Genomic DNA, 14,356 nt, shown 5'->3' with positions numbered 1-14,356 from the left:
GTAGTGTGCACTCTGCAATGAAGCTTTGCAAATATTATAAAATGAATTAGTAGTGAGTAATACAGTTTCTTTTTAAGCAACAACATGATATGGTCACTGTGAACGAAGAAAACATAATGAGCCTACCAATCGTTTCAAATAAGATACTAAGCTCATCTGAAATGTAGAGATTCGGTGCAACGCGGCGTCTATTGCGGTTTAGGGTATAATATAACAGCTGTTCACTACCATAAGACGCAGTCTTCTTCCTATTTGCAATTATATTCTGTCATTGATAGTAAACGCTGAAATTGAGGTAAGGAAAAAAAGAAATAAGCAATACCATAATTTTTCATGATGAATACTTTCTCAGCATATCGCGAAACGCAGCATAGACCGTTGACGCGAGATTTTACCGAGTTTCACATTATAATGGCTGCTACACATATCGCATATTTCAGCCACATGTCCAAATACTTCTTGTCTCATTAAATGAATGTTTATTGGACTAGACAATATGACCTGAAGCATTTCTTTTCTTCTTTGTTAGCTCCACTTCATGACTTTGGACAAAATTGTACCCTAACCTCAAGCACTAAGAAGAACAACCAGAACTGCAGTTCTCTAGATCCCTCTTCACTATTTAGATTGAGACCAAGATGAAGTGCTTCAGGAACCTTTGATCCACAGACTTTCTAGTTAAATTCAACTATCATGAATGCCGAGGACACCCTTTTAGTACGCCTGAAGCGCGTCTCAGCCGTTGCTGAGCTTCCTCCGCTGCTCAGCGACCTCAACAGTTCCCCGTCAATAAGGCAACCGTCCTCCTTTTCGATGCAGATACTTTTGCAGCTGCTTAATGCCACTATTCCAGAATATTATCATGCTTTGAAGGCTGATAAAAGAGATGGTGGAATTATGCATTGTCGTTCTATATTTTCATCAGTGAATGGTTTAGGCGCGATTGTGTCCGTTATTGGCACTCGGTCTGCGCAAGTACGTTCACGGCCGCGAGACGAGACCGAGCGAGGCAAGCTTCTAGTGTTACTCGAACTACTGAACGACATTGTGAGACCAGGGGTAATTTCTGTGCTAGCTTCACAGCTCCGCGAGAGTGATAAAGAGGTTTTATATTGGCAGGAAGGTTCCTCGCTGTTTGCTGGAAGCAAGATCTTGGGATACGTTGGAGATGCATATAATGCACTTAACCAAAGCGGGGAGTTTGCAAACTGGAAATGGGCATGGATGGCTGATGGAAAGAAATTTACTGCGTTTTTGGCCGGCGAGGTCGTGAAGGCATATAATGGTAACGTTACTGAGCTGGCAAGATTGGCAAAGTTTATGAGCCGTTCCATGGATTTGGGGTATCCAGGTATGCCCTCATTATCAATTATATTTGTGATGATTTACTTACTGTATATAGATCATTTTATGAGAAAGTTAATAGAAAAAGACAATTTTTATGCTGCAACTGATCTTTCGTCAGCTTTGCCTTCGGTTGATCGCATGACCTTTACCAAAATTCTTTTGCACTATCTTCAATCTACATACCTTGATAGACTGAATTCGCAAGAAGCAGATGCTATTACAAGGCGCATAGAGGCATTGGGCATGATATTAGTACAGCTTGTGCCACCAAGTCAAGAAGATCATTTATTGAAATTGGTACAAGCTGGTGCCGGACAGCTGTTTCTGCGAAGAGCGGTTGTTTGCTGGTTAGTTTTTCATGGTATGTAGTATTCTTCTGCCTTGGCGTTCTCCACAAATTCTGACTATTAGTAGGATTGCATGAAGAGGTATTTGAAAATACCCTGCGGCAATGGGGAGATAGAATTGTGATCAAGAACCTTCAATTGAGCCGTCAAGAAGGTACGAATGCTCCCTGTATTTCCTTCGATAGAAACTAACAAAACTGTAGCTCAAACGGAAATATTGCTGTTAATTATCCCACACCTGACAGTTTCGTACATCAAACAGACAACACAATCTCCTGCTTTTCTTGAAGGAGTTTCCAACAGACTGCAGGCTATGCGGCCCAAACTTCGGTTTATGGGCATGGCATTTGCTACGGCGCTTACTGCAAGAGACGACTCTAGTCCGCGGCTTAAATTGGATGAAGTTGATGGCTTTGACGAGGAATACAACAATTGGAAACCACTACTTGATATTCATGACGTTGTAGCGACAGATGAGAGCTGCTGGGATGACCTAAATGATTCACAGGAAATTGCAACTGAAAATTCTCAACTTATTCCAGAACGAGAATCTGGAGATTCGGAAGAAGAGAATCCGCACCAATCTGGGCTAGAATCTGAAACTGAAGAAGAGGGTGAATTTAGACCATTTGCTATAATTGACGATGGATCGGAGGATTCTGATGATGATCCAACTGTGCGCCGTGAAAAGGTGCGCCCACCGGTGTACATGATTGATCTCATTGCTTACTTTAATGACTCGAATGAATCCACCAGTGCGCAAAAGCATAAAGTTGCGTTAATGCATGCGACGAAGATCATTCTTCGTAAGGCAGACTATGGACAAGAATTGGCGACGACTAGTAAAGAACTAGCACAAGTCTTATGCGGTTTAAGGAATAACTTCGGTCTGAATGATTTCGATCAGCAGAAAATGAATGCTATGATAGCCCTTTGTGTCACCGCCCCTGAAACCGTCAGTCCTCTACATGCGGAATATGTTACATTTGGGGATTACTCTTTACAAGAACGGCTTATCATGCTTTCAAGTATTGCGCTGGCAGCATTACATTTGAGCGGGAAGAGCACGTATAATTTTGAGGTGTCTCGCGAGGATATGTTCCCAAGCAGATTACTGCCGCCGGATATTCACGCCCGGTTTGCATTAGAGAAGGATTATCCTCAAGACCTGGGCAGATTTGGTTTATCGTATATTGAGAACTCAGTGCGTGCAATCAAATCTAGTTCTCTTAGAGAGTCAGTTACGAACGCTATTGAGAATGCCGACACATCGAAAAGCGGGGAAATATTTGTTTCTAGAAGATTACAAACCGAGAGAGATCAACGTGGTGGTAAAAATCTTGCAGTTCAAAAGAATAGCCTAGCTAAAATAGCTGGTCAGTCTTTTTTTTTCCCGCTAGCTTCGAGATGGAAGAGCTTCACTTCTACACTGTCGCGGAATGCGTTTGGTGAGATGTTGCTCGCGCATTATGTAAAGACTATGGCCATTATTCTGAATAGTAGTTATCCTGCTGCCACAGATATATTCGATATGTCGTCAGAACTAATGATTATCATATCGACTATTCGTCGCGATACTGGTGAACCATCTGTTCTAGAAGCTATATTTACCTCGATACTGGTTATAATGGACGTTAACGAAGAAGCTTCCTTGATTCAGTATTTTTCAAAGCAATTTTTAGAGATCAAAGAATATCTTGAAGCTTCATGGGAGGGAATTGGAGCAGAGGACGTTCGAAATCTGGCTGCTGGACTGCTGGTCAAGATATCAGAGATGGTAAACAAATGGCAGCGGAGGCTAGTTGGAGAGTACATCTCTATGGGAGGGTAAAATTGTTTTGTATATAATAATGCTGTATAGAGTAATACATTTTTTTCTAGCTCAATAATAAATTCTTACTGCTTGGAGACACAAGACTAGAGCACGCGTGCCAACTACTTGCTGCCTAGTTCAGGGATTAGCGTAAGCCAGGGTAAGGTAATTACACCTCGTGCGTGCGCGGGTTCATTCACTTGCCGTGATCTGAGTTTGAGATCCTCAGATCCCTAAGGTTTCCACTTTACAACTCGTGCAATTTTTAATTTTATCAATATCTTCATTCAGCACAAAATGGAGGAAGATTTTGGTGCAAGCCAGTGGGATGATATTCCTCCGCGCGTGGCTTCGCCTTCGGCCGACCCACCTATCGATTGTGAGTCCGATGCGAAGTTTATGATTTTAGAAAGAGATAATTGACAGAAGTTATAGCAGACGCGCCTGAAGCGAACGAAGGACCAGTCTCAAAAGTTTCTCCTGCGAAACCCGAAGATACAGATTCAACTGAATCCACAGCGACGGCTGATGAGAGCAAAGATAAGGAGGAAGAGCAACCCAAACAACCGCTTGAGAATCCACTTTCGAAGTTAGCTCAAGAGCTGACCGGTGCGGCTCCAAAAGAACCTCTATCGAAGACTGCAGCTGCTTCAGGAACTTATGCAGCTGTACCTGCCGCTGCCTCTCGTGCCCGCGCTTTGCGTATGGCGCGCTCGCGTAAGAGCTCGCTTCCACCTGGCGCCGTGCCTCCCGTTGACGATGGTGGACTGTTTAGTAGCAAGGTTACATTTGAAAATCTTGATCCCGCTGTGAATCCACTCGGTCCGATTGATGATTTAAGTCCAACGGTGGAAGCTGAAGAGACTGTCCCGGGCGATGATATCTTGATTCCAGAAGAGTTTCAAAATGAACGTGGCTTACAAAGCGCAAAGGAATCTGCGGCTGCGGCTGCCGCTGTCGCAGCTGATCCGTCGCTCATGTATGCTCCTGTTGCTACTACTGATGCGTATGCGTCTAATGCACCTGCTGGAAGTAGCTCGATGCGGCATCAGCCAGTCGAGCAAGCCGCAAATCCTACATTCTTGATCTCGGTTGGCGATCCAATCAAAGTCGGGGAGCTTACAAATGCGCATACAGTGTACAATGTACGTACGCAAACCACTTCAAAGGCATTCAGGTACTCTGACTTTACAGTCACGCGCCGGTATCGAGACTTCCGGTGGGTCTATCATCAGCTGGAAAATAACCATCCAGGAATGATCGTGAGCGCACCCCCAGAGAAACAGCAGATGGGGAGGTTTGACGAGAGCTTTGTTGAAGGCCGAAGATCAGCACTAGAGAAGATGTTGAACAAGATTGCGTCGCACCCGCAACTGCAGCATGATCCTGATTTGAGATTATTTTTGGAAAGTGATACTCTCAACACCGACATCAAAATACGAGAGAAGATGGGCCAATCGGAGCCAGCTAAGACTGGTGGTATATTTGGTGCGTTGTCATTTAATGGCAAATTTATCGAGACAGATGAGTGGTTTGTCGATAAGAAGCAGTATATTGATGCTCTTGACATTCAGCTGAGGTCGCTGGCACGCGCGCTCGATACGGTAATTATTCAACGCAAGGAGCTAGCAGATACAACTGCCGAGTTTGGTGCGGCGCTCGCATTCCTAGGTGAGGTTGAGCTCTCGCGACCATTATCGACTGCGATCACTGGGCTGGCTGAGGTTGAGCAGAGAATTCGCGACCTGCACGAACGACAGGGACTGCAGGACATGCTCACGCTTGGGGACACGATCGATGAGTACGTGCGGTTAATTGAGAGTATTAAGAACGTGTTTGCGCAGCGACAGAAAAGCTATCTGACTTGGCAGAGCGCAGAGCAGGATCTGGTGAAAAAGCAGCAGTATCTTGCTCGAGCGGTGCGTAGCGGCAAGACAGCACCGGAGCGGATGGGGGCAATGCAAGAGGAGGCGGGCGAGTACGAGCGAAAGGTTTACAATCTACGAGTGGGCTATGACGATGTGTGCAAGACAATCAAGGTTGAGTTCGACCGGTTCCAGCGAGAGAAAGTAGAAGATTTCCGCGCGAGCGTAGAGACGTATCTTGAGAGTGCAGTCGAGAGCCAGAAGGAGGCTATCGAGCTCTGGGAAACTTTCTTTGAGCGTCAAGGGTTCGGCGAGACGGAGCAGCGGGAGGCGGAGGACCGGCAGCAGCATCATGCGCAGACGCAGCAGCAGATGGCGTGAGACGAGAAATGTATAGAAGACAAATGAAATATATGATGTACGAATGAAAAGAGAGATGAAATAGAGATGATGATGTTAACGGTTGCGGGTGTTTAAACTTACACCAGATGGATCTTTATGTATTTCTCAGCCGAGCCGAGAGGTGGAGAGCGTTTGTCCCTGGGACTCGAAGTGTGGAGCTCCGAGGAGCCTCGGCAAACGGAGCGCATAGCCACAGTGGCTGGTTCCGGCGGAGGTCAGGCGGCGCGGCATCACATGCGTAGTTAAAACTTCCCCAGATTCCCACTCTTCTCCTTCTTCATAATTTGCCGGGAAATAAACCGTACTTTCTATACGCCAAAGCTGAATATGACAGGTAGTAATAAGGGTGCACTGGCGCGAGTGTCAGCTCTCAGCAGCCAGTTCGCGGTAAACAAGACCGCCGCAGACACTTCAATTCTCGGTCTCGGCAACCCCATCGAGGCTATGGCCGCCGAGCGCTCTGCAGCCTCCTTCCCAGTTCGCCAGCTCACAAACTTCCTCGACGGTGGTGAGGAAGCTACAGCTCTTAGAGAGCGGTTGATGTCTGAGATTGAGCGAGATCCCCTTTTTCAGAATGTTGACGTCTACGACTTGACGAAGGATCAGCTGCGCGAACGCACGATGAAGAAAATCACGCGACTTGTACATTATGTCGTGGCCGAACCTGAAGAAGTTACTTACCAGCGATTGTCGCTCATTGGAGTTGTCGACATGGGGCTTTTGACTCGCACCGGTGTGCACTATGGCCTCTTCTTTGGTGCTATCCGCGGATCCGCTACGCCAAAGCAGTTCTCTTATTGGATATCGCAAGGAGCCGCAGAACTTAAGGGTGTTATTGGATGCTTCTGCATGACCGAGCTCGGCCATGGCTCTAATGTCGCCGGTCTCGAGACTACTGCTACTTTTGATGAAGGATCAGACGAATTCATTATAAATACGCCTCACGTCGCTGCTACGAAATGGTGGATTGGCGGCGCCGCTCATACCGCTACTGTATGTTTTCCACTTACTTTTTGCATTTTACTTCTTCAGATTCGTTGGAATCTAACTTTTTTGTTAGCATACTGTCTGTTTTGCCCGACTTGTCGTGCATGGCAAAGATTATGGTGTCAAGTCGTTTGTCGTCCCACTTCGCGATCCTACAACATATGATCTTAAGCCTGGCATTTCCATAGGAGACATCGGCCGCAAAATGGGGCGTGATGGTATCGACAACGGCTGGGTCCAATTTACTAATGTCCGCATTCCTCGCCAGTTCATGCTCATGAAGCATTGTCAGGTCGATCGCCACGGGAAAGTCACACAGCCCCCTCTCGAGCAGCTTACGTATGGAGCTCTGATCGGAGGCCGCGTGTCCATGACCGCCGATTCAGCGCAGATGAGCAAGCGTTTTGTCACAATTGCGATTCGATACGCTGCTGTCCGCCGCCAGTTTACAGCTAAAAAAGGAGAGGTCGAATCAAAGTTACTTGACTACGCACTGCACCAGCGACGTTTATTGCCTCTCCTTGCACAGACATTTGCCATTCAATTTTCTGCCGATGAGATACTGACAATGCATCGCTCTCTTTTGAAGAATATTGACTCGATTGATCCATCGGACAAGGCCTCTATGGGTGCGCTTATTGAGGAGCTTAAGGAGGTGTTTGCTACTTCTGCTGGTCTCAAGGCGTTCTCAACTTGGGCCTGTGCTGAAACTATCGACCAGACTAGACAGGCATGTGGTGGTCACGGATATTCTGCATATAACGGATTTGGGCCTGCTTATGCAGACTGGGTTGTGCAATGCACGTGGGAAGGTGACAACTCGATTCTTGCCTTGTCGGCCGGACGTCAACTCATTCAGAGATACCTGCAAGTTAAAAAGGGACACTCTGCGCCAGAATCGACTGCGTATCTCGCTCGCTCAGCAGAGCTTGCGAAAGCTAAAGCCGGTTCACGTAAGATTGATTCACAAGAAGTTTTAGTTGAGGCCTGGAATGCAGTTGCTTCAGCAGTTGTAGGCAAGGCTGGTGTTGCATTTGAGAATCTCACAAAGAAAGGGAAAACTGCTGACGAGGCATTCGAGGCTACTTCGCAGCAACGATTCCTTGCAGCTCGCATCCATACGCGCGCGTTCATGATCAGGATGTTTTACTCCCGTATAGCGGCCGCTCAACCTGCCATTTCCGGAGTCCTCAAGGATCTAGCGGCTTTATATGCATTATGGTCTATTGAGAATGACTCTGGTCTATTTTTGCAGGCTGGATATTTCTCTTCCGAACAGATCGATGACATCAAAGAGTTGACTGATCTTTATCTTGGGAAAGTTCGTCAGCAAGCCATCCCGCTCACTGACTCTTTCAATTTCTCTGATTTTTTCATCAACTCGGCTATTGGTCATAAGGACGGTAATGTGTATGAAAATTATTTTGAGCTGGTCAAGAGACAGAACCCATCAAAACCGCAAGCTCCTTACTACAATGACATTATTAAGCCTTTTGTGCTACGACACGACGATCCAGAAGTGGACGTTACAGAATTAGAGGATGATGATGATGAGTGATTAGTTGGTTTATTTTTGTGTAATTCTAGAATTCTGTTGTGATATGACTGGAAGTGATTGATACTCATGTAACTCTAAACTTGTCGGCTACCGGCTTCCCTCTCATAAATCTTTTTCTAGATAAATACGCCTCCTCCCATTCCACTAATGCATTTGGATTTGTAAAATCGTCATAAGCAATCTTACCTTCAATTCCTCTTCGCCACCGATCAACCCACTGCGCGGCACCACCTGTGAAATCAGGATATCCACCTTTAACTCTTAATCCCATTCTGCTGCAATATGCACTAAGAAATTCATCGATGTCGTTTGTTGGTGGACAAAACATAGAGTAAGCATCCGGATTAATCTTGTTTAATTGAAATAAAATAAAATCTGCTTGAATAGTATGATCAACAAGTTTCGGATTGGTACACCCCAAAGCCGAAAGAATCAGCATTGTCTGAGAATCAATAGTGCTCGGCAACGAGACTCCGGGGGTATCGTAAACCATCACGTCAGGATTCTCTAGAATTTTGACAAACGTCGGTATACTACGCGTTATTCCTGCCAGAGCACCTGTCCTAGCGGCCTTTCCCCTGTGAACGCCGGCATGGCGCAAGGTGTTTAGTAGCGAAGATTTACCAACGTTTGGCATGCCCATTACCATTGTTCTCAGTCCGAAATATGAGTCTCGCGTTTTACAATGCTCTATGAGTTTCATCAGCCTTAATATCTCTATAGACCAGTCACAGTTTTCGAAAAACGCTAACCTTTAGCAATTCTCAACAAAGCCTTAACAGAAGACGGCTTTCCTGTATCAACCACACAGTAATCGCCGTCCGGATGCCACTTCTCAAATATCTTGGTATCAATAGCACTTATATCGCTCTTAGAGTACACGACAACTCTAGGTTTCTGCATTATGAGACTCTCAAACACTGCGTTTCGGGTGCTTAACGGCGCTCGGGCGTCACGTACTTCAAAGATCAAATCGATAGAGCTGATCATTTCTCGCATTAGTCGAATTGTCTTTGCATGGTGGCCAAGGAAATAGGAACGCGGTAGACGGTAGTTTGGAAATATCGCTCGCGGTGTGAAAATTGCCTTTCCTAACGGCTCGGAAACTGTCATTGTAGCTTTATTTGCGCCCTTGCATTATTAGTATGTGAACATCTACAAAATTTACGCAACGTTTTAGTAGATGAGAAGGTCGTGGGTTTAGGGTTTTAGATACCAATAGTTGCGTAGCGTTGTCTTTCTACAGTCGCTTACATATACATTCTATCGGACTTCATAACTCAATTATAACAATCTAGAAATACAATCACAGTAACATAAATCATAAGGAGAAAATTTTTTTAGAAAAAGGAAGCAAATAAAATTCAAACAACACTCAAATATTGCACAAGACGGATTTGCTAGATACACATTCACTTATTTTGCTCCTCTGCGCCTACACTGTTTAATCTTCACAACACAAATTCACAAATTCAAAGATGCCCTAACAAATTACAACTAACACAATCATACAATGTGATCAATCTTCCCTGGCAGCTTCTTATATGGCTTCACATTGTGTCTCACGAAAAAGTCTTCCGTAAAATCTTCGAAAAACAAACGGTATGTCTTCTGACACAGCCGAACACGAAGCGCACCCTTTGAGTATGTCTGACTCGCGTTCGTTACGGCAGTCTCTCCTTCGGCCCCATCTTCTTCATCCGGCTCCTCCTCTGCATCTTCGCTAGGAAGATTACGGCGTAGAAAAGGCATCCGAACACGATCAGTTGGAACGCCTTCGGTGGGCGCAGACATGATATAAGACGTAAGATAGTACTTCCACTTCTCTTCAGCTGTCATCGCGTCATTCAATGTCAAATCGTCATGTGTGATAATTTGAATGGCCATCGCTTTTGTTTTTTCGTTCTATATTAGTGTTAGATAAATCCCTAACCAAACCAAAATCTGTTAGCACTCACGTATTCTAATCGGAAGATATTCTCATCGGATCCTAAAATAGTCTCTATTTGCAGACGATATATGATCTGGTCCCGATTCGAGGTCTTCTGCATATGACGATCACGATCATAAAGCAGTACGATTTCCGAGCACTTAGTATCTGAAATGATTGTGTGTGCATGCTTGGCAATCGCTTGCACAACTTTATCGATAGTGTACACCTTGTACGCACGGTTCCTGTATGCTTGACGAAGAGACTCTTCAAACCACTGATGCTCGAGATCTCCTTCAATAACCTTTTCGCACATCTCCAAAAGCTGACCATAGCAGTTCTCAGGCTGGAACGCAAGACCCATGTCTTCAATCTTTGTTGAGATAATTCCAAGCTCCTTTGCAAACTGCACCGGCTTCCGAGTTGAGATGTCGTGCGAGACTTCAGCCTCAAGCTTCTTAACCTCTTCAAGTCGGTTGTAGAGAACTTGCAAAAGACGAAAAAAGCAATAAATGGTCGTGTTGGCAAACAAATTATACTTCACTCTCCGTCCGTCTGGCGTAGGTGTATCGCCAATCGCAGACTCACCTTTTTTAGAAACATGCGAGATCCAAATTTCACCAGCTTTCTCAACAGCCTCCGGCAGTTGGATAGCATCCTCAGGCGGCACAGATTCTGGCTTCGGAGTATCGTCCGAGACATCAGGAGTAGCTTCCCGACTTTCGCTTTCCTTCTCACGCTTACGGTTATTCTTTGACTTTTTGAGTACATCGCGAAGAAGGTCGCTATCGCGAGTCGACTTGCCACGCTTGCCGTTCATCGTCGGTGAAGCAGAGCCATTTTCACCAGAATCTTCAGCCTCTGAATTGCCTTGACTGTCGTTCGCGTCGTTCATATCACTCGCATCCTTCGATCCTTCTTGGTATATGAAACCGAAAAACAAAGGAATAAATGACTTGATAAATCCATCCATTCTTTCGCGATCGCCGCTAGAGAATGTAGTCGAGTGCTCGAGGTGGACATTTAACAAACGCAAAACATCATGGATTATATCAAGTGACTCAAACGTATAGTTCAATTGCGATTTGGGACTCGGAGTCAACGGATTTAATCTCTTGTTAAGCTGCTCTTTCTTCACCGTATCAATCTCACTAACCAGAAACTTTGTTGTCAGAGTCTTCTTGTCAGCTTGCTTGAATGCCAATCCCTGGTGATCGAGCGATTTGTAGAATACACGAGCCTCAGTCTCGCGCCAAACCTTGTTCCATTCCCGCTGAGCACGTTTCCATTCTTCATCTTTCTGCTTCAGACGCTTGAGCACTATCGGAACGGCAACGGCTGGGTTCTCGTGTAGGGCATCAATAACTTCTTGTCCGCGCTCGCGATCATACACTTTCTTGGTAATTCGTTGGTAGATAGACTTCGAAGAGTGTCCCAAACCGGGAGCAAGTTTAAAAGCCGCCTTCTCTTCAGCAGACATGTTCGAGATTCGATTTGCAATTGGCTCTAGAACTTGAATCGTCCGCAGATTTCCCTCAACGTTATAGTCGTATTCGTGTCGTTCTTGCTCAATTCGATGCAAGACTTCCTCAAATTGGTTTTTGCGATGCGCAACAAATCCTGAATCCTCGGATGCCCAAGTAGGATGGCTGACCCATTCGTCGTTCAGGACCTCCCAGCACATTTCGTCACGACCAGAGCACGGCTGATGTGTCTCCGACTTGGGAAGTAGCCTGTAACTTGGACCGTATGACTTGCATAGAGACAACTCCAATTGATGCTTTTTGAATGCAATATTCTCGATTGAGAGAGGACCACCGTCGTAGCCGATGTATCGCTTGAACCAATCATACAGATCTTTATTGCCTCCAATAAACCCTTCCACCTTTTCTACCAAAAGATTCTTGTCAATTATATCTTGCGAAAATAAATTTAGCAGCTTTAAAAACTCGTTGTATGTCTGCTTATTTCCCATATACTTCTTAACACGATCAAAGAAAGCGAGCTCTTCTGTTGTCGGGCCAGCCTTCACTGGAGGCGGGAGCGGCTCGGGTATCATCGGCGTCAGGGTTGGGCTCATTGCATTCAGAGTGCCGTCGGGTTTAGGGTTAAGCTTCGTTTTCTTACTGCCGGTGCCGCGCAAAGCCGATACCGCTGGCAAGTCTATCTGAGCACTCTGGCCTGGCATCACACTTCCTTGCTCAATAGCAGACGAGTTGCGTTTCTTCTTCTCTTTTGGAACAGTTGGCGGCGCGAAGTGGCCAACAGGGGGCAGCCTCGTCGATACTGGATAGGCCGAAATGGGCTCCGGAGAGTTGCCGCTGCGAGGGTGCGCGGCTTCGGGTAAGAACTGCTTGAAGTCGTCCAACAAGTCCGGTGCATCTTTGAACAGCATCGTCACTTGAGCATACACATCGGCAATCGGTTTCTGCTCGCGCTGGTATGTCTGCAGGATTTCGAGAAAATTCTTGTAGATGTCGGGCTGCGAAGCAAAGCGGTTCTAGATAGGGTTAGCAAGCTAATCTACATTTCCCACCAGCACAATGAGTACTCACCTTGATTTTGTTGACATAGCTGATTGCATGATTGAACTCAACCGGTCCGCCTACGCGCTTCTGCTCTGCCTGCTGAGCCGCCGTCTGGCGCGAGCCATTTGCGACAGCCTGCAGCTGCGACATGGAGTTTCCAGATTGCACATGCGGCTCACTTTGGTAGGGGTAGGGTTCAGGCGGCCATCCTCCTCGTTGGTCGTAGACCGGCACCTGGCCATCAGGCCGAGTCGTAGTACCCATCGGTGTTGTCACTCGGATCGGATTCGGGTCGCTGGGATCGAGAGAGCATTCAATTCTATATCCCGGAGGAAGGAAGGTGTTGAACCCCTGAATCAGATTAGGGTGGCCGCTGAAGAGAGTCGAAACTCGGTCGATAACGCCGGGCGTGTCAATACTTTGTAGCGAACCAAAGTTAGCGTGTAATCAAGTACAAAAAATTTTACGAGTTATAACAACTTACCTTTGACTCTTAAAGTCCTTCATGATATCCAGAAAGCGATTGTACACATCAGGCTGGTTTTGGAACTGAACCTTAACCTGGTCAAGGTACGACAGAGCATCCTTAACGTTGAGAGGACGATAAGATGCTGCAGCAATTTGCGATGCGGCAGATACACTTGAAGGGCCAAGACCAAGACCGGGTCCACTGCCGAGGGCAAGCTGTTGAGCCTGCTGCTGGGCCTGCTGTGACTGCTGCCCCTGCGGCTGTCCCAAACCCATTGGAGGCGGAGGCGGAGCGAGACCCGTGGAAGCCAAAGGCGGTGAGCCCGAGGGATTCTTTTGGTTTTGACCAACCGAAGAACCTAAAGACGGCAACTGGTTCTGCGGCATCGAGGGGGACTGGTTGGGATGGGTCAGCTGCGGTGACGGAGTGCCCGACATAGAGGGAAGATTGTAGTTTCCGTGCTGAGCGGTTGAATTTCCTAGACCGGAGATCGAAGGTAGAGAAGTGTAATACCCTTGATTTCCTGATGGAGCCGTCAGTTAGAAGCTATTTCAAAAAGATCACCCGGGTCAAACTCACTATTACCGCCCGCACCTAGAGCGGAGGGTGGAGGAAGCACTGGGAGGGAAGACTGCTGCGCACTGCAATTGCACAAAAAGCCCAAGTCAGCAACGTCAAGCCAATAATCTGCAATGGCCAAAAAAAATAGTGCAAAGGATGAACGTACCCGAACGACGGACGGTGAGCGGGCGGAGGAAGGGACTGAGGTGGACCCTGAGCACCATCCTGCACAGGCGGATGCCACGCCTCTTGAGAAGACATGACTATATATCTCAGCGCGCAAAGCGGTGAACCAAAGAATCTCTCAAAAGTTCAGACGAAGTCGCGACGCTGTCGTTGCGAAAAAGCGCAGGAGAGAAGGCAGTGCAGAGAGTAAGAGAGAGGAGACGATCAGAGACCGGCGAAAGTGCACTCAAAGCTAGACGAGGGATTCAGTCCAGAGCCACAGCATGTGACTTTTATGCCGTAAGCCGCACGGTCGCTCTTACCGTGCGAGAATCGCCATGGCAACGCTTAAGGTTTCGACCGTAAACACTGCGCCGCACGAAC

General features: G+C 46.6%; 5 protein-coding genes across 5 annotated transcripts; 3 read left to right on the top strand and 2 right to left on the bottom strand.

The window, feature by feature from the left end:
* Positions 1-548: 548 nt before the first annotated feature.
* Positions 549-3,587, top strand: V2V93DRAFT_369561 (telomere length regulation protein-domain-containing protein). The gene is made up of 4 exons (XM_066910051.1): positions 549-1,351; positions 1,403-1,708; positions 1,762-1,848; positions 1,898-3,587. The coding sequence occupies exons 1-4, from the start codon at positions 694-696 to the stop codon at positions 3,523-3,525; spliced, it is 2,679 nt and encodes an 892-aa protein (XP_066765616.1). The 5' UTR covers positions 549-693; the 3' UTR covers positions 3,526-3,587.
* A 158-nt stretch (positions 3,588-3,745) lies between these two features.
* On the top strand, positions 3,746-5,898 carry V2V93DRAFT_369560 (Vps5 C terminal like-domain-containing protein). The gene is made up of 2 exons (XM_066910050.1): positions 3,746-3,886; positions 3,943-5,898. Exons 1-2 carry the CDS (start codon positions 3,805-3,807, stop codon positions 5,751-5,753), a joined length of 1,893 nt encoding a protein of 630 aa, XP_066765615.1. The 5' UTR covers positions 3,746-3,804; the 3' UTR covers positions 5,754-5,898.
* Positions 5,899-5,927: 29 nt separating this feature from the next.
* On the top strand, positions 5,928-8,469 carry V2V93DRAFT_369559 (acyl-CoA oxidase-domain-containing protein; the record flags this gene model as incomplete). The annotated part of the gene is made up of 2 exons (XM_066910049.1): positions 5,928-6,767; positions 6,835-8,469. Coding segments are annotated over exons 1-2 (2,147 nt in total), but the record flags the coding sequence as incomplete, so codon positions are not given.
* On the bottom strand, positions 8,306-9,477 carry V2V93DRAFT_369557 (P-loop containing nucleoside triphosphate hydrolase protein). Its single transcript, XM_066910048.1, has 2 exons — positions 9,072-9,477; positions 8,306-9,009 (listed from the first exon to the last, which is right to left on the bottom strand). The coding sequence occupies exons 1-2, from the start codon at positions 9,430-9,432 to the stop codon at positions 8,384-8,386; spliced, it is 987 nt and encodes a 328-aa protein (XP_066765613.1). The 5' UTR covers positions 9,433-9,477; the 3' UTR covers positions 8,306-8,383.
* A 103-nt stretch (positions 9,478-9,580) lies between these two features.
* On the bottom strand, positions 9,581-14,191 carry V2V93DRAFT_369556 (uncharacterized protein). The gene is made up of 6 exons (XM_066910047.1): positions 13,974-14,191; positions 13,826-13,887; positions 13,262-13,769; positions 12,805-13,195; positions 10,278-12,749; positions 9,581-10,224 (listed from the first exon to the last, which is right to left on the bottom strand). The coding sequence occupies exons 1-6, from the start codon at positions 14,066-14,068 to the stop codon at positions 9,826-9,828; spliced, it is 3,927 nt and encodes a 1,308-aa protein (XP_066765612.1). The 5' UTR covers positions 14,069-14,191; the 3' UTR covers positions 9,581-9,825.
* Positions 14,192-14,356: the final 165 nt, after the last annotated feature.

Source organism: Kockiozyma suomiensis (genome assembly GCF_038497685.1).
Source record: "Kockiozyma suomiensis strain NRRL Y-17356 unplaced genomic scaffold V2V93scaffold_7, whole genome shotgun sequence".
In the NCBI taxonomy this organism is placed as follows: domain Eukaryota; kingdom Fungi; phylum Ascomycota; class Lipomycetes; order Lipomycetales; family Lipomycetaceae; genus Kockiozyma; species Kockiozyma suomiensis.
Note: the sequence above shows the minus strand (reverse complement) of the source record. Positions and strands in the feature narration are given on the sequence as shown.